This window comes from Heterodontus francisci, chromosome 14, assembly GCF_036365525.1.
Source record: "Heterodontus francisci isolate sHetFra1 chromosome 14, sHetFra1.hap1, whole genome shotgun sequence".
Classification (NCBI taxonomy): Eukaryota; Metazoa; Chordata; class Chondrichthyes; order Heterodontiformes; family Heterodontidae; genus Heterodontus; species Heterodontus francisci.
Window position 1 is genome coordinate 10,699,962 of NC_090384.1, and position 27,205 is coordinate 10,727,166.

The 27,205-nt window shown below is 45.5% G+C and overlaps 1 protein-coding gene across 6 annotated transcripts in view; it reads left to right on the forward strand.

Annotated features, from left to right (window-relative positions):
* Positions 1–27,205, forward strand: part of celf1 (cugbp, Elav-like family member 1) — a 271,714-nt gene that overhangs the window by 129,953 nt on the left and 114,556 nt on the right. For all 6 annotated transcript variants that reach the window (XM_068045887.1, XM_068045883.1, XM_068045886.1 and 3 more), the window contains 2 exons: positions 3,023–3,210; positions 3,831–3,913. In XM_068045887.1, coding sequence (XP_067901988.1) covers positions 3,033–3,210; positions 3,831–3,913 — 261 coding nt within the window. In that variant the 5' untranslated portion in view covers positions 3,023–3,032. The remainder of the gene's footprint in view (positions 1–3,022; positions 3,211–3,830; positions 3,914–27,205) is intronic.

The following is a 27,205-nucleotide window of genomic DNA, read 5'->3' on the forward strand; positions in this document are numbered from 1 at the left end:
CCAAAGTACGGAAAGTCCTCATCAGGGAACTCCTCGTTGCTGACAATGCTGCTTTAACATCTCACACTGAAGAGTGCCTGCAGAGTCTCATCGACAGGTTTGCGGCTGCCTGCAATGAATTTGGCCTAACCATCGGCCTCAATAAAACGAACATCATGGGGCAGGATGTCAGAAATGCTCCATCCATCAATATTGACGACCACGCTCTGGAAGTGGTTCAAGAGTTCACCTACCTAGGCTCAACTATCACCAGTAACCTGTCTCTAGATGCAGAAATCAACAAGCGCATGGGAAAGGCTTCCACTGCTATGTCCAGACTGGCCAAGAGAGTGTGGGAAAGTTGTGCACTGACATGGAACACAAAAGTCCGAGTGTATCAAGCCTGTGTCCCTCAGTACCTTGCTCTATGGCAGCAAGGCCTGGACAACGTATGTCAGTCAAGAGCGACGTCTCAATTCATTCCATCTTCGCTGCCTCCGGAGAATACTTGGCATCAGGTGGCAGGACCGTATCTCCAACACAGAAGTCCTCGAGGCGGCCAACATCACCAGCTTATACACCCTACTGAGTCAGCGGCGCCTGAGATGGCTTGGCCATGTGAGCCGCATGGAAGATGGCAGGATCCCGAAAGACACATTGTACAGCGAGCTCGCCACTGGTATCAGGCCCACCGGCTGTCCATGTCTCTGCTTTAAAGACGCCTGCAAACGCGACATGAAGTCCTGTGACATTGATCACAAGTCGTGGGAGTCAGTTGCCAGCGTTCGCCAGAGCTGGCGGGCAGCCATAAAGGTGGGGCTAAAGTGTGGCGAGTCGAACAGACTTAGCAGTTGGCAGGAAAAAAGACAAAAGCGCAAGGGGAGAGCCAACTGTGTAACAGCCCCGACAAGCAAATTTTTCTGCAGCACCTGTGGAAGAGCCTGTCACTCTAGAATTGGCCTTTATAGCCACTCCAGGCGCTGCTCCACACACCACTGAGCACCTCCAGGCGCTTACCCATTGTCTCTCAAGATAAGGAGGCCAAAGAAAAGAAGTGCCACACAGCACGATGGACAGTATCCTCAATATGAAGGCAGGACCTTGTCTTCACAAGAACTGTGTGGCAGTCACTCCTACCGATACTGTCATGAACAGATGCATCTACAGCAGGCACATTGGTGAGGACGAGGTCAAGTATGTTTTTTCCCTCGAGTTGGTTCCCTCACCTCCCGCCGCAGACCCACTCTAGCAGCTATGTCCTTTAGGACTTGGCCAGCTCGGTGCTACCGAGCCACTCTTGGTGATGGACATTGAATTCCCCCACCCAGAGTACATTCTGCGCCCTTGCCACCCTCAGTGCTTCCTCCAAGTGGTGTTCAACATGGAGGAGTACTGACTCATCAGCTGAGGGAGGGTAGTAGGTGGTAATCAGCAGGAGGTTCCCTTGCCCATGTTTGACCTGATGCCATGAGACCTCATGGGGTCCGGAGTTGATGTTGAGGACTCCCTTCGAAACTCCCTCCCGACTGTATACCACTGTGCTGCCACTTCTGCTGGGTCTGTCCTGCCGGTGGGACAAGAGATACCTGGGGATGGTGATGGCAGTGTCTGGGACATTGTCTGTCAGGTATGATTCCGGGAGTATGATTATGTCAGGCTGTTGCTTGACTAGTCTGTGCTTTCCCAACTTTGGCACAAGCCCCCAGACTTTGCAGGGTCGACAGGGCTTGGTTTGCCGTTGTCATTTCTGGTGCCTAGGTCGATGCTGGTTGGTCCGTCTGGTTTCATTCCTTTTTATTGACTTCGTAGCGGTTAGATTCAACTGAGTGGCTTGCTAGGCCATTTCAGAGGGCATGTAAGAGTCAGCCACATTGCTGTGGGTCTGGAGTCACACATAGGCCAGACCAGGTACGGACAGCAGATTTCCATCCCTAAAGGACATTTTTACAACAGTCGACGATGGTTTCATGGACATCATTAGACTAGCTTTTTAATCCCAGATTTATTAATTGAATTCAAATTCCACCTTCTGCTGTGGTGGGATTCAAACCCATGTCTCCACTTCTAAAGATGTTAAAACCCTTATTATTTCATCTCACTATGTTTATCCCGTTAAGTATTTAACACTGCTCGTCCCTAACTATAATATCCGCATCATTCCCCTCTTTTGTGTAAACAAATGCAAGGTATTCATGAAGAACCATGCCGATGTTTTCTGCCTCCACATGCACCTTTTTTGGTCTCGAATCAGCCCTGCTCCATCCATAGTTATCCTCTTGCTCTTCAGGTATTTATAAAGCATCTTTGGGTTTTCCTTGATACTTTCCAATATTTTCTCATGCCCTCGCTTTGCTGTTTGACATATTTGAACACATTTGTTCTGTACCCTCTCTATTGGTGCTGAGGAGATGAGGCTATTGCACTAAAATTGTACGGTGCTCTGCATAAGTGACGTTTGGAAAACCTTGTTCATCTTTGGTCACTGAAGCATGGGTACGCTGATTGTAATAAGGGACAAGGTCAATCCCTAGTCTGTGCTCAGTTATGTGAATGGGCTAAAAAATTAGGAGTCTTTGGCCAAGATAGGAGAAACATGAGAGGGGATTTAACAAATGTATATCATCCTGAAATGGCACAGAGTTATAACTGGTGAAAGGTGGGTTCAGGAATTACACCAGGAAGCACTTCATAAGAGTAATCCATAAGCTGGATCCACCAGTCCCTCACTCCCAGAGAGGATCTGTGCTGAAAGGAAGTACGGGTTTGCAGTGTTGTAGCTCCACCTCCAACCCTTGCTCCTTCTGACCCACCTGTGAACTCCTGACCCACTCATCCCTCGACCCACCTGCTGCCCCTTCTGACCTATCTGTGCACCCCCCCCAACCTCCTGATCCACCCTCTTCTCTCCCCCCCCCTTAACCCACCCGTGCCTCACTCCCTCTTGACTTCTGAGACCTTTGGGACTGACCCTTTCCGTAGTGCTTCCTCCACTCCTGCATCAGTCTGTGGTTTCTAACCTTATTGCTATTTCGCCTTTGCATAGATCAAAGAAGATGAACGGGTCTCTGGATCACCCCGACCAGCCCGATATCGACTCCATCAAGATGTTTGTGGGTCAGATTCCACGGTCCTGGTCAGAGAAGGAATTGAAGGAGCTCTTTGAGCAGTACGGTGCCGTGTATGAAATCAATGTGCTTCGTGACAGAAGTCAGAATCCCCCTCAGAGTAAAGGTGAGCTCACCAAAATCTAATGCACTTCGCCTTCAGTTGTGTCTACCGACGCCAATTTTAGGGTAGGCTGTTTGATAATTACAAGATGCAACTCATCTTGAACATGGATCTTGTGTTTTGTGCATCTTCAGGGGCTGTGTTCTTACTCAAACAAGCAATAGAGTCTGGTTACAGTACTGCCCCTCGGGCTGGGTGTCCTGGCTCGGGGGCCCCTTCGGTTTGGGTCTCTGGGAATCTGGAGCCCTTAGCCTTCGTCTGGGACCAGGACCCTCTCAGCCTGTGTTGATCTGGGAGCCCCATCGCTCTCGGTGTTCAGGCCCAGGGCCCTCTCAGTGCAACACCTCATTGCAGAATGAGTGGTGTAGCAGTTGAGGTAGCTGTACCCTCCTGTCGTGTGCAGGGGGAATTGAGACCCAGTCCAAGAGAGGGCTTATGTTAATGCGGGCAGGACTGAGTGGCAACGGAACACTGCTTTGCCATGGGTTGGGCTGCTCCTCAGTCTTCGCAGCACCTGGAGAGTCAATCCCTCTCACCCAGAGCAGGTCGGGAGGGCCACGAGGTGCTGGGATTTGACAGATGAAGCGACATTCCTGATGTTTACTGTTTGCGTTTCTTTCTAGGTTGTTGCTTTGTAACGTTTTATACCCGTAAAGCAGCCCTGGAAGCACAAAACGCTCTTCACAATATGAAGATTCTGCCTGGGGTGAGTATGCCCATGTTAGCTGTCACACTTCAACAGGTCAGGGGCTCGGGCCGATTCTGTGTGTACCTGTGAGGGTCCTACAAAGTTGACACCATTCACTGGCCTGCCGTTAAATGTGGAACTGTTTCAAGACAGCCTGATACTTAAGCATATTGACACAGTTGCTCCACATCTGACCTCACCCTGAGTCACGCTAGTGCTTTTGGGAAAGGTTTAAAATATCTTGGCAGGGGTGTGGAAATCAGGAAGTATTATTAGGGAGGAAAACCAAGGTGCACAGAGAATTGGGAGAGAGAGATAGCACTAGAGTAGGAAATAGTAAGGTATTAGGTGGAGTCATAGTAAGAGGGAATGTTGTTAGATCAAATTAGGTTTGCGGTGCATATATATGAATGCGCAGAGTGTGGCAAATAAGGTTAGTGAGCTGCTGGCACAGATAACCACAGGGAAATATGATGTTGTGGCGATAATGGAGATCTTGGCTCCAAAAAGGACAGGACTGGGTACCAAATATTCTGAGATATAAGGTGTTCAGGAAAGAGAGAGATGAAAGGAGGAGGTGTAGCCGTACTGATTAAGTAGAACATTACAGTGCTGGAGAGAGAGGATGTACTTCAGGAGTAAAGGGTAGAATCTGTTTGGTTAGAGCTAAGAAACAATAGAGGTACAATTTCATTGCTGGGTGTATTCTGTAGGCCACCAACGAGTGGAAAAGACAGAGGAACAAATTTGCAAGGAAATTACAGAGAAGTGCAAGAATTATAAGAGTGATTATCATATGGCACTTTAATTACACTACCATTTTGGTAGGAGGAATAAATGTGCAGAGTATTTCTTAAATGATAGATTAGAAAATGTAAATGTACAAAGGGTGACCTTGTCAATAAGTCACTGAAAGCTAACATGCAGGTGCAGCAAGCAGTTAGGCAGGCTAATAGTATGTTACCCTTTATCGCAAGAGGATTTGAGTACAGGAGTAGTGAAGTCTTGCTTCAATTGTATAGAAGCTTGATTCGACCTCACTTTGAGTACTGTGAGCAGTTTTGGTCCCCTTGCCTTAGGAAGGATATTATTGCCATAGAGGGAATGCAACAAAGACTTGTCCCTGGGATGGCGGGCCTGTTCTATGAAGAGATTGGGGAAACTGGGCCTGTATTTTATAGAGTTTCGAAGAATGAGAGGTGATCTCATTGAAACCTACAAAATACTTAAAGGGATAGACAGGGTAGATGCAGCTAAGATGTTTCCCTTGATTGGCGAGTCTGGAACCAGGGGACACAATTTCAAAATAGGGGGGAAATCACTTAGGACAGAAATGAGGAGAAATTTCTTTACTCAGAGGGTTGTGAATCTTTGGAATTCTCTACCCCAGAGGGCTATGGAAGCTCAGTCATTGAGTATGTTTAAAGCAGACCCAAAGTAGTAGTCTCTCAGATGAGATAGTTGAGGCAAATGTAGAGGTTAAAGCAAGCAAGTCCAGTAGGCAGGCCGTGCAGGGGCAGGACAGGGAGCGTGGAAGGTCTGGTAGGCTAAACTGCATTTACTTTAATGCAAGAAGCCTTACAGGTAAGGCAGATGAACTCAGAGCATGGATCGATACATGGGATTGTGATATTATAGCTATTATGGAAACGTGGTTGAGGGATGGGCACGATTGGCAGCTAAATGTTCCAGGGTACCGATCCTTCCGGCCTGACAGAGGTGGAGGTAAGACAGGAGGGGGAGTTGCACTATTGATTAGGGAGAACATCACGGCAGCACTTAGAGAGGATATCCTGGGGGGAATGTCCAGCGAGGCCATATGGGTAGAACTTAGAAATAAGAAATCCCATCACTTTGATGGGATTATACTATAGGCCCCCCAATAGTCAGAGGGAATTGCAGGAGCATATATGTAGGGAAATCACAGATAGGTGTAGGAATTATCGGGTTGTAATAATAGGTGATTTTAACTTCCCTAATATTGACTGGGACTGCCTTAGTGCTAAGGGATCAGATGGGGAAGAATTTAAGTGTGTCCAGGATAGTTTTCTGAAACAGTACGTGGTTGGCCCTACTAGAGAAGGGGCTATAATCGACCTCCTTTTAGGAAAAGAGGATGGGCAGGTGGTTGATGTGTCAGTGGGGGAGCACTTTGGGACCAGTGACCATAACTCTATTAGCTTCAAGATAGTTATGGAAAAGGATAGGACTGGTCCTCAGGTTGAAGTCCTAAATTGGGGGAAGGCTAATTTCGATGGCATCAGACAGGAACTCTCAAACGTTGAATGGGAGAGGCTGTTTACAGGTAAAGGGACGTCTGGCAAGTGGGAGGCTTTTAAAAGTGAGATGGAAAGAGTTCAGGGCCGGTATGTTCCTGTTAGATGGAAGGGCAAAGCTGGCAAGTTTAGGGAATCTTGGTTGACGAGGGATATTGAGGGTCTGGTCAGGACAAAGAAGGGGGCATATGTCAGGTATAGGCAGCTGGGATCGAGCAAGTCCCTCGAGGAGTATAGGGGATGTAGGACTACACTTGAGAAGGAAATTAGGAGGGCGAAAAGGGGCCATGAGATTTCCCTGGCAGATAAGATAAAGCAGAATCCTAAAAGATTCTATAAGTATATTAAGAGTAAAAGGGTAGCTAGGAAGAGAGTAGGTCCCCTTAAGGATCAGTGTGGCAATCTATGTGTGGAGCCACGGGAAATGGGCGAGGTCTTAAATGAATATTTCTTGTCCATATTTACCGTGGAGAAGTTCATGGAAGCTAGTGAGTTCAATGGAGGTAACACCGATATCCTGGAGCATATCAACATTACAAAGAAGGAGGTGTTGGAGGTTTTGAAGCGCATTAAGGTGGATAAATCCCCAGGGCCTGACCAGGTGTATCCTAGGATGCTATGGGAAGCAAGGGAGGAGATTACTGGGACCCTGGCAGAGATTTTTGTATCATCGTTAGCCACGGGTGAGGTACCGGAAGACTGGAGGATAGCTAATGTTGTGCCTTTATTTAAGAAGGGTAGCAGGGATAAGCCAGAGAACTACAGGCCGTTGAGCCTTACATCAGTGGTGGGAAAGTTATTGGAAGGGATTCTGAGAGACAGGATTTATATGCTTCTGGATTGGCATGGTCTGATTAGGGATAGTCAGCATGGCTTTGTGCGTGGGAAATCATGTCTCACGAATTTGATTTTTTCGAGGAGGTGACCAAGAGGATTGACGAGGGCAGGACGATGACGTTGTCTACATGGACTTTAGCAAGGTCTTTGACAAGGTCCCGCATGTAGGCTGGTCCAGAAGGTTCGAACACATGGGATCTAGGGTGAGCTAGCAAATTGGATACAAAATTGGCTTGGTGATAGGAGGCAGAGGGTGGTAGTGGAGGGTTGTTTTTCAGATTGGAGGCCGGTGACTAGTGGTGTGCCGCAGGGATCGGTGCTGGGCCCTCTGTTGTTTGTCATATATATTAATGACTTGGATGTGAACGTAAGGGGCATGATTAGTAAGTTTGCGGATGGCACCAAAATTGGTGGTATAGTGGACAGTGAAGAAGGTTGTCTAAGGTTACACAGGATATAGATCAACTGGGAAAGTGGGCAAGGGAGTGGCAAATGGAATTTTAACGCAGACAAGTGTGAAGTGATGCATTTTTGGGAAGTTAAACCAAGGCAGGACATATACAGTGAATGGCAGGGCCCTGGGGAGTGTTGTTGAGCAGAGAGACCTTGGGGTGCAAGTACATAGTTCCCTGAAAGTGGCAACACAGGTAGACAGGGTGGTGAAGAAGGCGTATGGCATGCTTGCCTTCATCGGCTGAGGCATTGAGTCCAAGAGTTGGGACGTCATTGTACATAATGTTGGTTAGGCCGCATTTGGAGTACTGTGTGCAGTTCTGCTCGCCACACTACAGGAAAGATGTGATTAGGCTTGAGAGGGTGCAGAAAAGATTCACAAGGATGTTGCCTGGTTTGGAGGGCTTGAGTTATAAAGAGAGATTGCATAGGCTGGGTCCGTTTTCCCTGGAGCGAAGGAGGCTGAGAGGGGGCATGATTTCGGTATATAAAATTATGAGAGGCGTAGATAGTCAGAGTCTGTTTCCCATGGTAAGGGTGAGTAAAACTAGAGGGCATAGATTTAAGGTGAGAGGGAGGAGGTTTAAAGGAGATCAAAGGGGTAAATTTTTCACTCAAAGAATAGTGGGTATCTGGAATGAGCTGCCTGAGGAGGTAGTGGAGGCAGGAACGTAGCGAATTTAAGAGGAATCTGGACAGGTACTTGAATGAGCAAGGCATAGAGGCATATGGAATTAATGCAGGCAGGTGGGATTAGTATAGATAGGAATTATGGACGCGGTGGGCCGAAGGGCCTGTTTCTATGCTGTACGACTCTATGACTCAGAGATTGATAGATTTCTAAATACAAATGACATAAAGGGATATGGGAAAAGTGTGGGGAAGAAAGCATTGAAGTGGATTATCAGTCATGATGGTATTGAATGGTGGGGCAAGCTCGATGAACTGAATGGCCGACTCCTGTTCCTGTGTTGCTATAATCTGTGATAGTAATACTATAAAGGGCAGAGAGGGGCAAGAGTATCTTGAGTATGTTCAGGCGAATTTTCAACATCAGTATATCTCAAGTCTAACGAGGAAGGACACATTGCTGGATCTGGTTCTGAGCAATGAGGTGGGTCAAGTGGATCAAATGTCAGTCGGGAAACATTCAGGGGATAATGATTATAGTATCATAAGGTTTAGGTTAGCTATGGAAAAGGAGAAGAAGAAATCCAGAGTAAAAATAATTAATTGGGAGAGGGCCGACTTCAGTGGAGGGAAAACGGATCTGGTTCAAGTAAATTGGAATCAAAGATTGGCAGGCAAAACTGTAACTGCACAATGGGCTGCCTTTGAAGAGGTGTAAGACTTTTGTGTGTTTTGATTGGGGGGGGAGGGGGAACGTTGAATAACCTTTGACCCAAGGTACAGACTCTGGTATTCCTAAATCAAGATAGAGAGTTTATTAAGCACAGCAAGGATTTACAATGCAATACTTAACCAACGGCAGTAGTTATACAGCAGAGTGCAGAGAGTCCTCGATTCTTGCCTCACGAGCCTCTGTGACATGGTCTTCTCTGTGTTCTGTTGACTGTAGTATGGTCTGTTCTCCAAATCTGTGCATGCCAAAGGACCTTGGAATGAATGTTCACAGATCCCTGAAGGTAGCAGGACAGGTCGATAAGGTTGTTAAGAAGGCATATGGAATCCTTTCTTTTATTAGCTGAGGTATAGAATACAAGAGCAGGGAGGTTATGCTGCTACTGTATAACTCATTGGTGGGGCCACAGCTTGACTACTGTCTACAGTTCTGGTCACCTCATTACAGAAAGGATGTAATTGCACTAGAGAGGTTACAGGGGAGGTTTACGAGGATTTTGCCAGCACTGGAAAAATGCAGCTATGAGAACAGATTGAATAGGCTGGGGTTGTTCTCCTTGGCACAGAGAAGGCTGAGGGGAGACCTGATTGAAATGTACAAAATTTTGCAGGGTCTGGATAGAGTGGAGGTGAAGGGTCTATTCACCATAGCAGAGAGATCAGTGACGAGAGGGCATAGATTTAAAGTGATTGGTCGAAAAATTAGCAGGAAGATGAAGAAAGATTTTTCACCCAGGGGGTGGTGATGGTCTGGAACTCACTGCCTGAAAGGGTGGTTGAGGAGTCTGAATATGCCCCTCAAGTGCTGTAATCTGTAGGGCTACGGACAAATGTTGGAAGGTGGGATTAGAATAGGTGGATCGTTTTTCGATAGGCACAGACACGATGGGCCAAGTGGCCTCTTTCTGTGTCTTAAAATTTCTATGATTCGATGCACCATTCTTTTATCCCGCTCCGAGGGTGGAAGGATGAGCCCAACAACTACATACCAGCCAATTGAACCTCAGCTTTTAGAAATGCCACTTCAGGACAAAATTAAGTCACTTGGACGAATGTGGATTAATTAAGGAAAACCAGCATTGATTTGTTAAAGGCAAATTGTGTTTAACTAACTTGTGAGAGTTTTTTGTTGAGGTAACAGAGTGTTGATGAGGGTGATGTGGTGTATGTGGAGTTTCAAAAGGCATTTGATAAATTGCGACATAAAAGTATTGTCAGCAAAGTTAGAGCCGTAGAATAAAAGAGACAGTAGCAGCGTGGATATGAAATTGAATGAGTGACCGGAAAGAGAGTGTAGTGATTAACGGTTGTGTTTTGGACATGGTGGAAGGTATATAGTGAGCTTTCCCAGCGTTCGGTGTTAGTACCCCTGCTTTTCTTGATCCATATTAATGACCTAGACATGGGTGTACAGGGCATAATTTCAAAATTTGCAGTTGACACGAAACTTGGAAGTATTGTGAACTGTGAGGAGGATAGTAATAAACTTCAAGAGGACATAGGCTGGTGGAACGGGAGGACAAGTGGCATATGAAATTTAATGCAGAAAAGTGCAAAATGATTCAGTTTGATTGGAAGAATGAGGAGAGGCAATATAAATTAAAGGGAACAATTCTAAAGGGGTACAGGAACAGAGGGACCTGAAGGTATATATGCACAAATGATTAAAGGTTGCAGGGCAGGTTGAGAAAGTGGTTAATAAAACATACAGGATACTGGGCTTTATAAATAGGGGCAGAGAGTACACGAACAATGAAGTTATGATAAACCTGTATGAAACACTGGTTCGGCCTCAACTGTAGTATTGTGTCCCGTTCTGGGCACGACACTTTAGGAAGGATGTGAAGGCATTAGAGAGGGTGCAGAAAAGATTTACGAGAATGGTTCCAGGGCTGAAGAACATCGGTTTGGATAGATTGGAGAAACTGGGGCTGTTCTCCTTGGGGAAGAGAAGGCTGAGAGGAGATTTGATAGAGGTGTTCAAAATGATATGGGTCTGTACAGGGTAGACCGGAAGAAACTGTTGTCATTGGCAGAAGGGTCGAGAACCAGAGGACACTAATGTGATTTGCAAAAGAATGAAATTTTTTTGGCGTGAGTCGTTAGGATCTGGAATGCGCTGCCTGAGAGAGTGGTGGAGATAGATTCAATTGTGTCTTTCAAAAGGGAATTGAATAATTATCTGGAGAGAAAAAATTTGCAGGGCGAGGGGGAAAAGGCGGGGGAGTGAGACTCTGTGAGTTGCTCTTGCAGAGAGCCGGTACGGACACAACAGGCCGAACAGCTTCTTTCTATGCTGTAGTCTTTCTATGTACAGGACTTGTACTAACATGAGGTCAGAAACCAATGGAGATTTAAGAGAAGTCAGCAATGAAGAGAACAAAGAAAAAAGAACCGTACAGCACAGGAACAGGCCATTCGGCCCTCCAGGCATGCGCCGATCCTGATGCCTATCTAAACTAAAACTTTCTGCACTTCCAGAGTCCGTATCCCTCTATTCCCATCCTATTCATGTATTTGTCAAGATGCCTCTTCAACGTCGCTATCGTACCTGCTTCCACCACCTCCCCCGGCAGCAAGTTCCAGGCACTCACCACCCTCTGTGTAAAGAACTTGCCTCGCACATCCCCTCTAAACTTTGCCCCTCGCACCTGAAACCTATGTCCCCTAGTAACTGACTCTTCCACCCTGGGAAAAAGCTTCTGACTATCCACTCTGTCCATGCCACTCATAACTTTGTAAACCTCTATCATGTCGCCCCTCCACCTCCGTCGTTCCAGTGAAAACAATCCGAGTTTATCCAACCTCTTCTCATACTTAATATCCTCCAGACCAGGCAACATCCTGGTAAACCTCTTCTGTACCCTCTCCAAAGCCTCCACATCCTTCTGGTAGTGTGGCGACCAGAATTGTACGCAATATTCCAAGTGTGGCCTAACTAAGATTCTGTACAGCTGCAGCATGACTTGCCAATTTTTATACTCTATGCCCCGACCGATGAAGGCAAGCATGCCATATGCCTTCTTGACTACCTTATCCACCTGCGTTGCCACTTTCAGTGACCTGTGGACCTGTACGCCCAGATCTCTCTGCCTGTCAATACTCCTAAGGGTTCTGCCATTTACTGTATACTTCCCACCTGTATTAGATCTTCCAAAACGCATTACCTCACATTTGTCCGGATTAAACTCCATCTGCCATTTCTCCTCCCAAGTCTCCAACTGATCTATATCCTGCTGTATCCTCTGACAGTCCTCACTATCCGCAACTCCACCAACCATTGTGTCGTCCGCAAACTTACTAATCTGACCAGCTACATTTTCCTCCAAATCATTTATATATACTACAAACAGCAAATGTCCCAGCACTGATCCCTGCAGAACACCACTAGTCACAGCCCTCCATTCAGAAAAGCACCCTTCCACTGCTACCCTCTGTCTTTTATGACTGAGCCTGTTCTGTATCCATCTTGCCAGCTCACCTCTGATCCTGTGTGACTTCACCTTTTGTACCAGTCTGCCATGAGGGACCTTGTCAAAGTCTTTACTGAAGTCCATGTAGACAACATCCACTGCCCTTCCTTCATCAATCATCTTCGTCGCTTCCTTAAAAAACTTGATCAAGTTAGTGAGACACAACCTCCCCTTCACAAAACCATGGTGCCTCTCGCAAATAAGTTCATTTGTTTCCAAATGAGAGTAAATCCTGTCCCGAAGAATCCTCTCCAATAATTTCCCTACCACTGACGTCAGGCTCACCCGCCTATAATTTCCTGGATTATCCTTACTACCCTTCTTAAAGGAACAACACTGGCTATTCTCCGGTCCTCTGGGACCTCACCTGTAGCCAATGAGGATGCAAAGATTTCTGTTAAGGCCCCAGTAATTTCCTCCCTTGCCTCCCTCAGTATTCTGGGGTAGATCCCATCGTGCCCTGGGGACTTATCTACCTTAATGCTTTGCAAGACGCCCAACACCTCCTCCTTTTTGATAACGACATGACCCAGACTATCTGCACTATCTTCCCTAGACTCATCATCCACCAAGTCCTTCTGTTTGGTGAATACTGATGCAAAGTACCGTTTAGTACCTCGCCCATTTCCTCTGGCTCCACGCATAGATTCCCTCCTCTGTCCTTGAGTGGGCCAACCCTTTCCCTGGCTGCCCTCTTGCTCTTTATATACGTATAAAAAGCCTTGGGATTCTCCTCAATCCTGTTTGCCAATGACTTTTCATGACCCCTTTTAACCCTCCTGACTCCTTGCTTAAGTTCCTTCCTACTTTCTTTATATTCCTCAAGGGCTTCGTCTGTTCCCAGCCTTCTAGCCCTTACGAATGCTTCCTTTTTCTTTTTGAGTAGGCTCACAATATCCCTCGTTATCCAAGGTTCCCTAAACTTGCCAAACTTATCCTTCTTCCTCACAGGAACATGCCGGTCTTGGATTCTAATCAACTGACGTTTGAAGGACTCCCACATGTCAGATGTTGATTTACCCTCAAACTGCCGCCCCCAATCTAAATACTTCAGTTCCTGCCTAATATTGTTATAATTAGCCTTCCCCCAATTTAACAGGTTCACCCGAGGACTACTCTTATCCTTATCCGCAAGTACCTTAAAACTTACGGAATTATGGTCACTGTTCCCGAAATGCTCCCCTATTGAAACTTCGACCACCTGGCTGGGCTCATTCCCCAATACCAGGTCCAGTACGGCCTCTTCCCGAGTTGGACTATCTACATATTGTTTCAAGAAGCCCTCCTGGACTCTCCTTACAAGTTCTGCCCCATCCAAGCCCCTAGCACTAAGTGAGTCCCAGTCAATATAGGGGAAGTTAAAATCACCCACCACTACAACCCTGTTACCTTTGCATCTTTCCAAAATCTGTCTACATATCTGCTCCTCTATGTCCCGCTGGCTGTTGGGAGGCCAGTAGTAAACCCTCAACATCGTGACTGCACCCTTCCTATTCCTGAGCTCTACCCATATTGCCTCGCTGCATGACCCCTCCGAGGTGTCCTCCCGCAGTACAGCTGTGATATTCTCCTTAACCAGTAGTGCAACTCCCCCACCCCTTTTCCATCCCCCTCTATCCCGCCTGAAGCTTCTAAATCCCGGAACGTTTAGCTGCCAATCCTGCCCTTCCCTCAACCAAGTCTCTGTAATAACAACAACATCATAGTTCCAAGTACTAATCCAAGCTCTAAGTTCATCTGCCTTACCTGTTATACTTCTCGCATTGAAACAAATGCACTTCAGACCACCAGTCCTGCTGTGCTCAGCAACATCTCCCTGCCCGCTCTTCCTCTCAGTCTTATTGGCCTTATTCACTAGTTCCCCTGAGTTATTTCACCTGCTGACCAACTGCTCTGGTTCCCACCCCCCTGCCACACTAGTTTAAACCCTCCCAAGCGACGCTAGCAAACCTTGCAGCCAGGATATTTGTGCCCCTCCAGTTTAGATGCAACCCATCCTTCTTGTACAGGTCCCACCTGTCCCGGAAGAGATCCCAATGATCCAGTTATCTGAAACCCTGCCTCCTACACCAGAAATCCGCAGTTCCTTTGAAAAAGGTACACAGAGGACTGGGAGAGACCGTTGGATTTAGGAATAATACAGAATTAAGTGGGGCCTAAGTTAGGTTTGGAGTGCATGTGTGTAAATGCACAAAGTATGGTTAATAGGGTTAGTGAGCTGCATTCATAAATAGCCATTTGGGAATGTGAAGGTGATAACTGAGACCTGGGTCAAAAAGGGGAGAATTGGATGTTTAACATTCCTGGTTACAAGGTATTCAGGAAAGATTAAGGAAAACATTAGATTGCGAGAAAGAGAGGATGTCCTTGCAGTCTCTGTCTGCAAGCACTGCAGATGCTGAAAATCTGAAATAAAAACAGAAAATGCTGGCAATACTCAAAAGGTAAGGCTGGAGAGAGAAAAGAGTTAACATTTCAGTTCGATGACCTTTCATCAAAACTATCTGAAAGGGCATCGACCTGAATCGTTAAGACAGAATCTATCTGGTTGGAGGTTTTTTTTTAATATTTGTTCATGGGTTGTGAGCTTTGCTGACAAGGTCAGCATTTTATTGTCCATCCCAATTGAACCCTGAGAAGGTGTTGGTGAGCTGTTGCCTTAAACCATTGCACCCACAGTGCTGTTTGGGACGGAGTTCCAGTATTTTACCCCAGCGATAGTGAAGGATCGGCAATATCGTTCTGAGTCAGAATGTTGTGTGACTTTGAGGGGAAGATGGAGGTAGTAGTGTTGCCATGGGTCTGCTGCCATTGTTCTTCTAGGTCACAGGTTTGGAAGGTGCTGTTGAAGAAGCCTTGGTGTGTTGCTGCATTACATCTTGTAGATGGTACACACTGCTGTCACTGTGCGATGTTGGTGGAGTGAATGAATGTTCAAGGTGGTGAATGGGGTGCTGATCAAGCAGGCTGCTTTGTCTTGGATGGTGCTTAAACAACAGTTTAACAATAGAGGTGTCGTTATGCTGCTTGGTGGATGTTATAAGCTACCAAATATTGAGAAGGAGATAGATGAGCAGAAAAATTGGAGTCAACGATTGGCAGAACCAACCCTGGTTCGATGTGGAGTGTAGAAGAGCATGCCAGGAGCAGCACCAGGCATACCTAAAAATGAGGTACAAACAGGGTGAGGCGACAACCCAGGACTACCTGCATGCTTAGCAGCGGAAACAGCATGTTAAAACAGAGCTAAGCAATCCCACAACCAACGCATCAGATCAAAACTCTGCAGTCCTGCCATATCCAGTGATGATTTTTTTTTTGTTTATTCGTTCTTCAGATGTGAGCATCATTGGCACTTGACCAATTGAAGGAAATAGAATTGCAGGGCTATGGGGATCGAGCAGGGGAGTGGGACTGACTGGATAGCTCCGTAGAGAGCTGGCATGGACTTGATGGGCCGAATGTCCTCCTGTGCCGTAAATGACACTATGGTAAGGCCAGCATTTATTGCCTATCCCTAACTGCCCTTGAACTGAGTGATTTGCTGGAACATTTCAGAGGATAGTTAGGAGTAAATCACATTGCTTTGGATCTGGAGTCATATGTTGGCCAGACCAGGTGAGGATCGCAGATATTCTCCCTGAAGGGCACTTTTAAAACAATCTGGTAGTTTCATGATCATTATTAATGAGACTAGCATTTCATTCCAGATTTATTAATTAATTAAATTTAAATTCCCCCAACTGCCATAGTGGGACTTGAACTCATGTCACCAGAGCGTTAGTCCGGGCTTCTGGATTCCAAGTCGAGTAACATTACCACTATGTTACTAGTGATAGACGATTAAACAACAAACTGGTCAGTGAGGTTCCAAAAGCATCTGTGTTCTCAATAATGGGGAAGCCCGGCAGCTAAGAGCAAAATACAAGGCTGAAGCATTTGCAACCATCTTCAGCCAGAAGTGCTGAGCGAATAATTCATCTTGGCCTCCTCCTGAGGTTCCCACCATCCTAGATGCCAGTCTTCAGACAATTTGATTCACTCCATATGATATCAAGAAACGGTTGAAGGTACTGGATACAGTAAAGGCTATGGTCTCTGACAACACGCCTCTTGTAGTACTGATACTTGTGCTGCAGAACTAGCCACGCCCTTAACCAAGCTCTTCCAGTACAGCTACAACACAACCCAACAATGTGGATAAATGCCCAGGTATGTCCTATCCACAAAAAATACAAATCCAATTCAACCAATTAGTGCCCCATCAGTCTACTCTCAATCATCAGCAAAGTGATGGACGGTGTCATTGACAGAGCTATCATGTGGTACTTGCACAGCAATAATCTGCTCACTGATGCTCAATTTGGGTTCTGCCAGGGCCGCTCGGCTCCAGACCTCATTACAGCCTTGGTCCAAGCATGGACGAAAGAGCTGAATTGTTGAGAGTGACTGCCCTTGACATCGAGGCAGCATTTGATCAAGTGTGGAAGAAGGAGCCCTAGCATAATAGACATCAGTAAAAGTCAAGGGGAAAACTTTGCACTGGTTGAAGACATACCTAGCACAAAGAAAGATAGCTGTGGTTGTTGGAGGTCAATCATCTCTGCCTCAGGACATCGCAGCAAGAGTTCCTCGGCCCAACCATCTTCAGCTGCTTCATCAATGACTTTACCTCCATCATAAGGTCAGATGTGTGGACATTTGCTGATGATTGCATAGTGCTCAATAACATTCGCAATCCTCAGAAGCTGAAGCAGTCTATGCAGTAAGATCTAGACAGCAATCGGGCTTGAGCTCATAAGTGGCAGGTAACATTTGTGCCAGTAAAGTGCCAGGCAATGACCATCTTTGACAGGAGAGATTCTAACCATCTTCCCTTCACATTCAACGTCATTACCATCGCTGAATCCCACACCATCAATATCCTTGACCAGAAGCTTAACTGGACTGGACCAGTTGTATAAATACTGTGGTTGCAGCTGCCTAGACCCTAAGCTATGCAATTCTCTCGCTAAACCTTTCCACCTCTGTACATCTCCTCCATTAAGATGCTCCTTGCATCCTACCTCTTTGACCAAGCTTTTGGTCATCTATCCTGATATCTCCTTCTGTGACTTGGCGTCAACAGTGTTTTTATTGGCATTGCTCTTGTTCACTTTGGGACATTTTACTACACTAAAGGTGCTATATAAATCCAAGTTGTTGAAATGTAATGAAGCAATGGGCAGTCTTGAAAGAGGAAATTATTTGGGTACTTTCTAAGCACATTCTCACAAGGGGAAGGGGAGGGGGGCCAAAGCTCCCTGGATGACTAAGGCATTGAGAGTAGAGTGAAGCAGAAAAAGTGGGTATATTATAGATGTCAAGTTGATAATACAAGGGACAATCAGCCTGAATATTACAAGTACAGAGCAGCAGTGAATAAGGAAGTGAGGGGTAAAGAGACAGTACAAAATTAGATTGGCAACTGACATAAGAGAATCCAAAGGTCGTCTTTTTTTTTAGAATGAGAACATTACAGCACAGTACAGGCCCTTCGGCCCTCGATGTTGCGCCGACCTGTGAAACCATCTGACCTACACTATTCCATTTTCATCCATATGTCTATCCAATGACCACTTAAGTGCCCTTAAAGTTGGCGAGTCTACTACTGCTGCAGGCACGGCGTTCCACGCCCCTACTACTCTCTGAGTAAAGAAACTACCTCTGACATCTGTCCTATATCTATCACCCCTCAACTTAAAGCTATGTCCCCTCGTGTTTGCCATCACCATCCGAGGAAAAAGACTCTCACTATCCACCCTATCTAACCCTCTGATATTCTTATATGTCTCTATTAAGTCACCTCTCCTCCTCCTTCTCTCCAACGAAAACGACCTCAAGTCCCTCAGCCTTTCCTCGTAAGACCTTCCCTCCATACCAGGCAACATCCTAGTAAATCTCCTCTGCACCCTTTCCAAAGCTTCCACATCCTTCCTATAATGCGGTGACCGGAACTGCACGCAATACTCCAGGTGCGGTCTCACCAGAGTTTTGTACAGCTGCAGCATGACCTCGTGGCTCCGAAACTCGATCCCCCTACTAATAAAAGCTAACACACCATATGCCTTCTTAACAGCCCTATTAACCTGGGTAGCAACCTTCAGGGATTTATGTACCTGGACACCAAGATCTCTCTGTTCATCTACACTACCAAGAATCATCCCATTAGCCCAGTACTCTGCATTCCTGTTACTCCTTCCAAAGTGAATCACCTCGCACTTTTCCGCATTAAACTCCATTTGCCATCTCTCAGCCCAGCTCTGCAGCCTATCTATGTCCCTCTGTACCCTACAACATCCTTCGGCACTATCCACAACTCCACCGACCTTAGTGTCATCCGCAGATTTACTAACCCACCCTTCTACACCCTCTTCCAGGTCATTTATAAAAATGACAAACAGCAGTGGCCCCAAAACAGATCCTTGCGGTACACCACTAGTAACTAAACTCCAGGATGAACATTTGCCATCAACTACCACCCTCTGTCTTCTTTCAGCTAGCCAATTTCTGATCCAAAGCTCTAAATCACCTTCAACCCCATACTTCCGTATTTTCTGCAATAGCCTACCGTGGGGAACCTTATCAAACGCCTTACTGAAATCCATATACACCACATCCACGGCTTTACCCTCATCCACCTGTTTGGTCACCTTCTCGAAAAACTCAATAAGGTTTGTGAGGCACGACCTACCTTTCACAAAACCGTGCTGACTATCGCAAATGAACTTATTCTTTTCAAGATGATTATAAATCCTGTCTCTTATAACCTTTTCCAACATTTTACCCACAACCGAAGTAAGGCTCACAGGTCTATAATTACCAGGGCTGTCTCTACTCCCCTTCTTGAACAAGGGAACAACATTTGCTATCCTCCAGTCTTCCGGCACTATTCCTGTCGACAATGACGACATAAAGATCAAGGACAAAGGCTCTGCAATCTCCTCCCGAGCTTCCCAGAGAATCCTAGGATAAATCCCATCTGGCCCAGGGGACTTATCTATTTTCACACTTTCCAAAATTGATAACACCTCCTCCTTGTGAACCTCATCCCATCTAGCCGAGTAGCCTGAATCTCAGTATTCTCCTCGACAACATTTTCTTTCTCTACTGTAAATACTGATGCAAAATATTCATTTAACGCTTCCCCTATCTCCTCTGATTCCACACACAACTTCCCACTACTATCCTTGATTGGCCCTAATCTAACTCTAGTCATTCTTTTATTCCTGATATACCTATAGAAAGCCTTAGGGTTTTCCCTGATCCTATCCGCCAATGACTTCTCGTGTCCTCTCCTTGCTCTTCTTAGCTCTCCCTTTAGATCCTTCCTGGCTAGCTTGTAACTCTCAAGCGCCCTAACTGAGCCTTCACGTCTCATCCTAACATAAGCCGCCTTCTTCCTCTTGACAAGCGCTTCAACTTCTTTAGTAAACCACGGCTCCCTCGCTCGACAACTTCCTCCCTGCCTCACAGGTACATACTTATCAAGGACACGCAGTAGCTGCTCCTTGAATAAGCACCACATTTCGATTGTTCCCATCCCCTGCAGTCTCCTTCCCCATCCTACGCATCCTAAATCTTGCCTAATCGCATCATAATTTCCTTTCCCCCAGCTATAATTCTTGCCCTGCAGTATATACCTGTCCCTGCCCATCGCTAAGGTAAACCTAACCGAATTGTGATCACTATCACCAAAGTTTACCTACATCTAAATCTAACACCTGGCCGGGTTCATTACCCAGTACCAAATCCAATGTGGCATCGCCCCTGGTTGGCCTGTCTACATACTGTGTCAGAAAACCCTCCTGCACACACTGGACAAAAACTGACCCATCGAAAGCACTCGAACTATAGTATTTCCAGTCGATATTTGGAAAGTTAAAGTCCCCCATAACAACTACCCTGTTACTCTCGCCCCTGTCGAGAATCATCTTCACTATCCTTTCCTCTACATCTCTGGAACTATTTGGAGGTCTATAAAAGACTCCCAACAGAGTGACCTCACCTCTCCTGTTTCTAACCTCGGCCCATACTACCTCAGTAGACGAGTCCTCAAACGTCCTTTCTGTCGCTGTAATACTCTCCTTGATTAACAATGCCACACCCCCCCCTCTTTTACCATCTTCTCTGTTCTTACTGAAACATCTAAATCCCGGAACCTGCAACATCCATTCCTGCCCCTGCTCTACCCATGTCTCCGAAATGGCCACTACATCGAGATCCCAGGTACCAACCCATGCTGCAAGCTACCCACCTTATTCCGGATGCTCCTGGCGTTGAAGTAGACACACTTTAAACCAGGTTCTTGCTTGCCAGTGCCCTCTTGCGTCCTTGTAACCTTATCCCTGCCCTCCCTCCTCTCAACATCCTGTACACTGGCACTACAATTTAGGTTCCCATTCCCCTGCTGAATTAGTTTAAACCTCCCCGAAGAGCACTAGCAAATCTCCCCCCCAGGATATTGGTACCCCTCTGGTTCAGGTGAAGACCATCCTGTTTGTAGAGGTCTCACCTACCCCAGAAAGAGCCCCAATTATCCAGGAAACCAAAACCCTTGCTCCTGCACCATCCCTGCAGCCACGTGTTCAACTCTCTCTCCCTATTCCTCGCTTCGCTATCACGTGGCACGAGCAACAACCCACAGATAACAACTCTGTTTGTTCTCGCTCTAAGCTTCCACCCTAGCTCCCTGAATTTCTGTCTTAAATCCCCATCTCTCTTCCTACCTATGTCGTTGGTGCCTATGTGGACCACGACTTGGGGCTGCTCCCCCTCCCCCTTAAGGATCCCAAAAACACGATCCGAGACATCACGAACCCTGGCACCTGGGAGGCAACACACCCAACCGTGAGTCTCTCTCGTTCCCACAGAACCTCCTATCTGTTCCCCTAACTATGGAGTCCCCAATGACTAATGCTCTGCTCCTCTTCCCCCTTCCCTTCTGAGCAACAGGGACAGACTCTGTGCCAGATACCTGTACCCCATTGCTTACCCCTGGTAAGTCGTCCCCCGCAACAGTATCCAAAACGGTATACCTGTTGTTGAGGAAAACGGCCACAGGGGATGCCTGCACTGCCTGCTGGTTCCCTCTCCTTCCCCTGACGGTAACCCACCTACCTACTTCTTTTACCTGAGGTGTGACTACCTCCCCATAACTCCTCTCAATAACCCCCTCCGCCTCCCGAATGATCCGAAGTTCATCCAGTTCCAGCTCCAGTTCCCTAACGCGGTTCTCGAGGAGCTGGAGTTGGGTGCACTTCCCTCAGATGCAGTCAGTAGGGACACTCTTGGCGACCCTTACCTCCCACATTCTGCAGGAGGAACATACAACTGCCTTAACTTCCATTCCCTCTATTCTAAATTCCCAACAAATCTACTGAAAAACCAAAAAAAAAAGTCAAAACTGTTAGGTTAGCAATCCAACGAACAGAACTTCTTAAATAAAAAGCTTACCTTCTCAACACAACAGAGTCCTTTTTTTTTGGTTAGAGGAGGAGGGTGGGTGCGAGACACTACACGTGTAGTGTCTCGGGTACAGCCACCACCCAAATATATAGTTTTTACTTACCCAGCAGTCCCCTGGTCCTCCGAAAACAAAAGGGAATTAACTTTTAAACTTATACTGAAATTGACTTCCCAGCTGCAAGTTCGCTCCCGCACCTCCGCTACTGTCAAGCTGCAGTCACCAAAACTAGGCATATTGACAGTAAAAGGTTGTCAGAGGGATGGTGGGGCCAATTCGAGACCAAAATGGAGATCTATTGATGGAGGCACAAGACATGATTGAGGGACTAAAGTAGTACTTTGCATGGTTTCTTACCAAGGAAGAGGACTTTGCCAAAAGTTGAGGAGGTTGTCTGGATACTTTAGTCACTTCTTCAAAAAAATTCAATCAGGTTTGTCAGGCATGACCTACCCTTTACAAATACATGCTGGTTCTTTCTCATCAGCTGAAAATTTTCAAGGCGGTCAGTCGCCCTCTCCTTAGTTATAGAGGCCAGCAATATCCCGACAACAGATGCAAAGCCTACTGGTCTACAATTCCCTGGTTTCCCTGTATCACCTTTATGCGAGTGATATGTGCAATTTTCTAATCTAAAGGAACAGTTTCTGAATTGAGAGAATTTTGGAAGATTATAGATATGTAAGTTCTCACCTACTTCCTTTAAAACCCTGGTATGGAAATCTTCTGTGGTTAACTCTTAAATGGCCTCTGAAATGGCTTGGAGAGCCACTCAGTTCAAGGGCAATTAGGGATGGGCAATAAATGCTGGCCTAGTCAGCGACGCCCGCATCCCACAAATGAATAAAAAAAAATCTGGTCCTAAGAATTTGTCTCTGTTCAGTGCCAATTTTTTCATTTTTATTTCAGTTTCGTTAATTTTGTTCTGCCCCTGATTCAATATTAGTTTCCTTGCGATGTCTGGCATGCTGATCTTCCTCTACTATAAATACTGAGTAATAATTAGTAAGTAATTATTCAGCATGTCTGCCATTTCTTTATTTTCATTTGCAATATCATTAATATCAGTGTTTAAGCAGCCCAAGATGCACCTGACCTGGCTAATTTTTCGATTATAACTGTAAAACAACTTTATATTTTGATATCTGCTACAAATTTCTTTTTGTATTCCCTTTTTGTAGCTCTTTTATATGTTTTATATTGTCCCTTGCCTCTGCTGTTGTTCATGCTGTTTATTTGGCAAGTAGAGCTCTTGCTCGTGAAGGGTATAAACTGGTTTCGTATCAGGTTAAATTCTTTTTTCAATACCTCCTACTGTTCTTCTGTCAAGTTACCCATTAACAGATTTGCTCAGTTTGCTGCAGACAGACTCTGTCCCTTCCCATTGAAGTCAGCCTTGGCTAAACCTAGAATCTTCGTACATGTTTTGCATTTCCCTCTCTGAAACACAATGTTAAACTTGATAATATGATCGCTATTCAATAAATGCTCAGACACCGTTAGGCTGTTAACTAAATCTAGCTCATTACTCATTATTAAATCTAATATGGCTTGCCCCCTTGTTGATTCTAGGACATATTGTTTCAGAAAACTCTCCTGAACGCACTCAAGAAATTCATTACCTTCTAGTCTGAGTTAGTCTGCTTATCCTAATCTATCTGAGTTAAAATCCCCCATTAAAATCTGTCTGCCTTTGCTACATGCTTGTCTAATCTGTGCATTAATACATTCTGCCACTTCACAGCAGCTACTGGGGGCCTATACACAACTCTCACTACAGTCTTAAATCCTTTTCTATTTCTTAATTTTACCCATAAAGCTTCCATTGTTAATCATTAGTAATTAAGGCTCCACCTCTCCCTCTACAGATTCCCTATCCTTCCAGTAGACTTTATAACCTGGAATAAATGTGCAGTCCCTTGTACTGACTGTCATATCCTCTAAGTTGAATTTCTGCCTGCAGTTCATTAAATTTGTTCGTTGCACTCTGTGTTTGTATAACAAACACGCATTTGGGTCAAGCACCCTAACCTGACCTTCAGCTATACGAACACATTTCTTATTTCCCTCTCCTGATTTAATCGCACATCATTTAGTTTATCAATTACCTTGGTGCCTAAAGCAGAAATTCTGACGATTACTCTCTTCCCTTTTGTTTGTTTTAGAATTATTTATACTGCCTTTTCCACCTGAGCCCTTCCACTATTTACTAGTTTAAAGTCCCAGATGTCCCTCATCCTGGTATCAGGCAGGCAGTGTACCATTTGGACTAATTGATCCTGCTTACAAAGGATGCTACCTGTTGCCCGATATCTACTGCATTACACTTCTGCTCCCCACACATATCCCCCAACCTTTGAGCAGCTTCCTGATCCAAGGTGCCAGGGTCTACATTCTGACTGTCCTTCTTGACACTCTTTATCCTTCTCCACATAAGCAGCAAGTACATTCTCCTGGTTCTTAGGATCAGTTTCTGTGGATCCCCGTTCTCTGTTGGTCTGTGTTCCCCTTAACATGCACACTTGGTCACACCAACGCCATTCTTATCCTGCATCTCTCTACAAGATGTAACCCAATTCTGGAGCATATGGTCCAGATATTCACACCCATCCCTTATGTGTTGGAGTGTCTCCAACTCGCAGTCTAGCTCAGTGACTCTGAGCCAGAAAATTGCGAGACGGAGACCTCGTCTGCTGATGTGTTCACTCCTGACAGTCTCACAGTCCACAAATTCCCACATTCTGCAGTCAGACACGCAACCTGCTCTGCCATATCTTAGTCTAGATTTATTGACACGTTAGTTGTAATTTTTTTTGCGCACTAACATGCTCTAACTGCTAAAACACAAAGTTTTAAATACTGCCTCAAGCTGACACAAATCACGATGTGTTAAAAGCAAAAAGAAGCACCTCTTTCCCCCCTTTGCATTGAATTCCCACTCTCACCAAATTGTCAACTTCCCACTCTGTTTACAATGCACTCTGTTCGCATTGTGATCTGTGGTTCAGCTCTCTGCCTCAGCTCTAGTAATAGAATTAAAGAAGGCCGAGACAGGCGGGTGGAATAGATGGACTCATGATGGATGACATTCAGTGCAGGAAAGTGTGAGGTGGGAAGAATGAGGAGAGATCATGTATATACTAAATGGTACAATTTTAAAGGGGGTGCAAGAACAAGGACTTGAGGATGTTTATGCACTGATTTTTGAAAGTGGCAGGACAGGATAACAAAGCAGTTAACAAAACAAATGGGACCCTGAACCTCATATAGAGTCATAGAGAGATACAGCACTGAAACAGGCCCTTTGGCCCACCGAGTCTGTGCTGACCATCAACCACCCATTTATACTGATCCTACATTAATCCCATACACCCTACCACATCCCCACCTTCCCTCAATTCTCCTACCACCTACCTACACTAGGGGCAATTTACAATGGCCAATTTACCTAGCAATCTGCAAGTCTTTGGCTGTGGGAGGAAACCGGAGCACCCGGCGGAAACCCACGTGGTCACAGGGAGAACTTGCAAACTCCGCACAGACAGTACCCAGAACCGAACCCGGGTCGCTGGAGCTGTGAGGCTGCGGTGCTAACCACTGCGCCACTGTGCTGTCATCAAGCACCTAACTATTCTAATCCCATTTTCCAGCACTTGGCCCGTAGCCTTGTATGCTATGGCATTTCAAGTGCTCATCTAAATACTTCTTAAATGTTGTGAGGGTTCCTGCCACAACCACCTCTTCAAGCAGTGTGTTTCAGAATCCAACCACCCTCCGAGTGAAATTTTTTTTCCTCAAATCCCCTCTAAACCTCCTGCCCCTTACCTTAAATGTATGCCCCCGGTTATTGACCCCTCCGCTAGGGAAAAAAGTTTCTTCCTATCAATGCCCCTCATAATTTTGTATACTTCAATCAGGTACCCCCTCAGCCTTCTCTGCTCTTCTCTGCTCTACCTCTTCTCTGCCTTTTCAATCTCTCTTCATAGCTGAAATGCTCCAGCCCAGGCATATATGGAGGCATAAAGTACAAAAACTAGGATGTTATGCTAAACCTACATAAAACACTAGTTTGGCCACAGATGGAGTATTGTGTCCAATTCTATGCATCACACTCCAGGAAGGATGTGAAGGCTTTGGAAATGGTTTCAGGGATGAGAGATTATATTATATGGATAGAGTGGAGACGCTGGGCTTGTTCTCCTTAGAGAAGAAAAACAAAAGGCAGAAAATTTGTAAGCGAGTAAAGAAGGCAGAGGAAGCCAAGGCCAAAAAATAGGCAACAAAGGTGTTGTTCAGTGATCAGTCTTAGTGCATCTGCTTTACATTGAGGTATTTGAGGGCACTTTGAAGTGAAACATGGCTTAAAAAGGAGTAGGAATGGCAGCACAATGTTGCAGGGTTTTCAGATGGAATAGAGGGGGGGGATGATAAAAGAGATGTTCACAGTATTTGTTGAAGCAACACTCAACTGTGGGGAGGGATGATATGCTAGAGGGATCATTAAATGAGACCATATGGGTTGATCTGAAGAACAAAAAAAGGGAACAATCACTGTTCTATTCCAGGAAGTCAGTTTGTTAAGGAGGAACTAGAACCAATGTTTACACACTTCTGTATTTATTTACAGTTGCATATTGCAAGAATATGCCTCCGAACCCAACAATAACAGTTTTAGTCTGTCTCTATTTATAGGCTTAAGTGAATCCCCAGTTAATGCCCACCACCTGCATACAATTAGACAAAATTAATATACAACTAACAATCACACTGTTTGGAGTATACTATAGACTTCCAAATATCCAGAGAAAGATGTAAGAACAAATATGTAGGCAAGTTACTGAGAAGTGCAGAAGCAGGGTAGTAAAAGTTGGGGATTTTAACTACGCTAATATTAACTGGGATAAAATCACTGTAAAAGAAGTATAGAGGGTTCAGAATTCTTCAGATGCATTTGAAGAACTTTTTTAGCCTATATGTAGCAAGCCTAACAAGAGAAGGGGCAGTTCTGAACTTTGTTTTAGGAAATGAAACTAGGCAGGTGGGAGGGGTGTCAGCGGAAGAACATTTTAGCGGTAATGATTATAGTTGGGTTAGATTTAACCAAGTTATGGAAAAGAGTAAAGATAGATCAAGAGTAAAAGTTTAAAGTTGAAGAAAGGCCAATTTTTCTAAACTGAAATGTAATTTGCAAACGTGGACTGGAAGCAGCTAGAAGTTAAGTTACTGTCAGAGCAGTGCGAGGCATTCAAGGAGGAGATAAAGGGGGTTTAAAACCAATATTTTCCAGAAAGAGAAAAGGATGGGACTCCCAAATCTAGAACCAACCCCACCTCCGCCACTGGCCAGATGTCAAACAGCATACTGGGTAGGTTAAGGCAAAAAGAGGAAGCTTATGTCAAATACC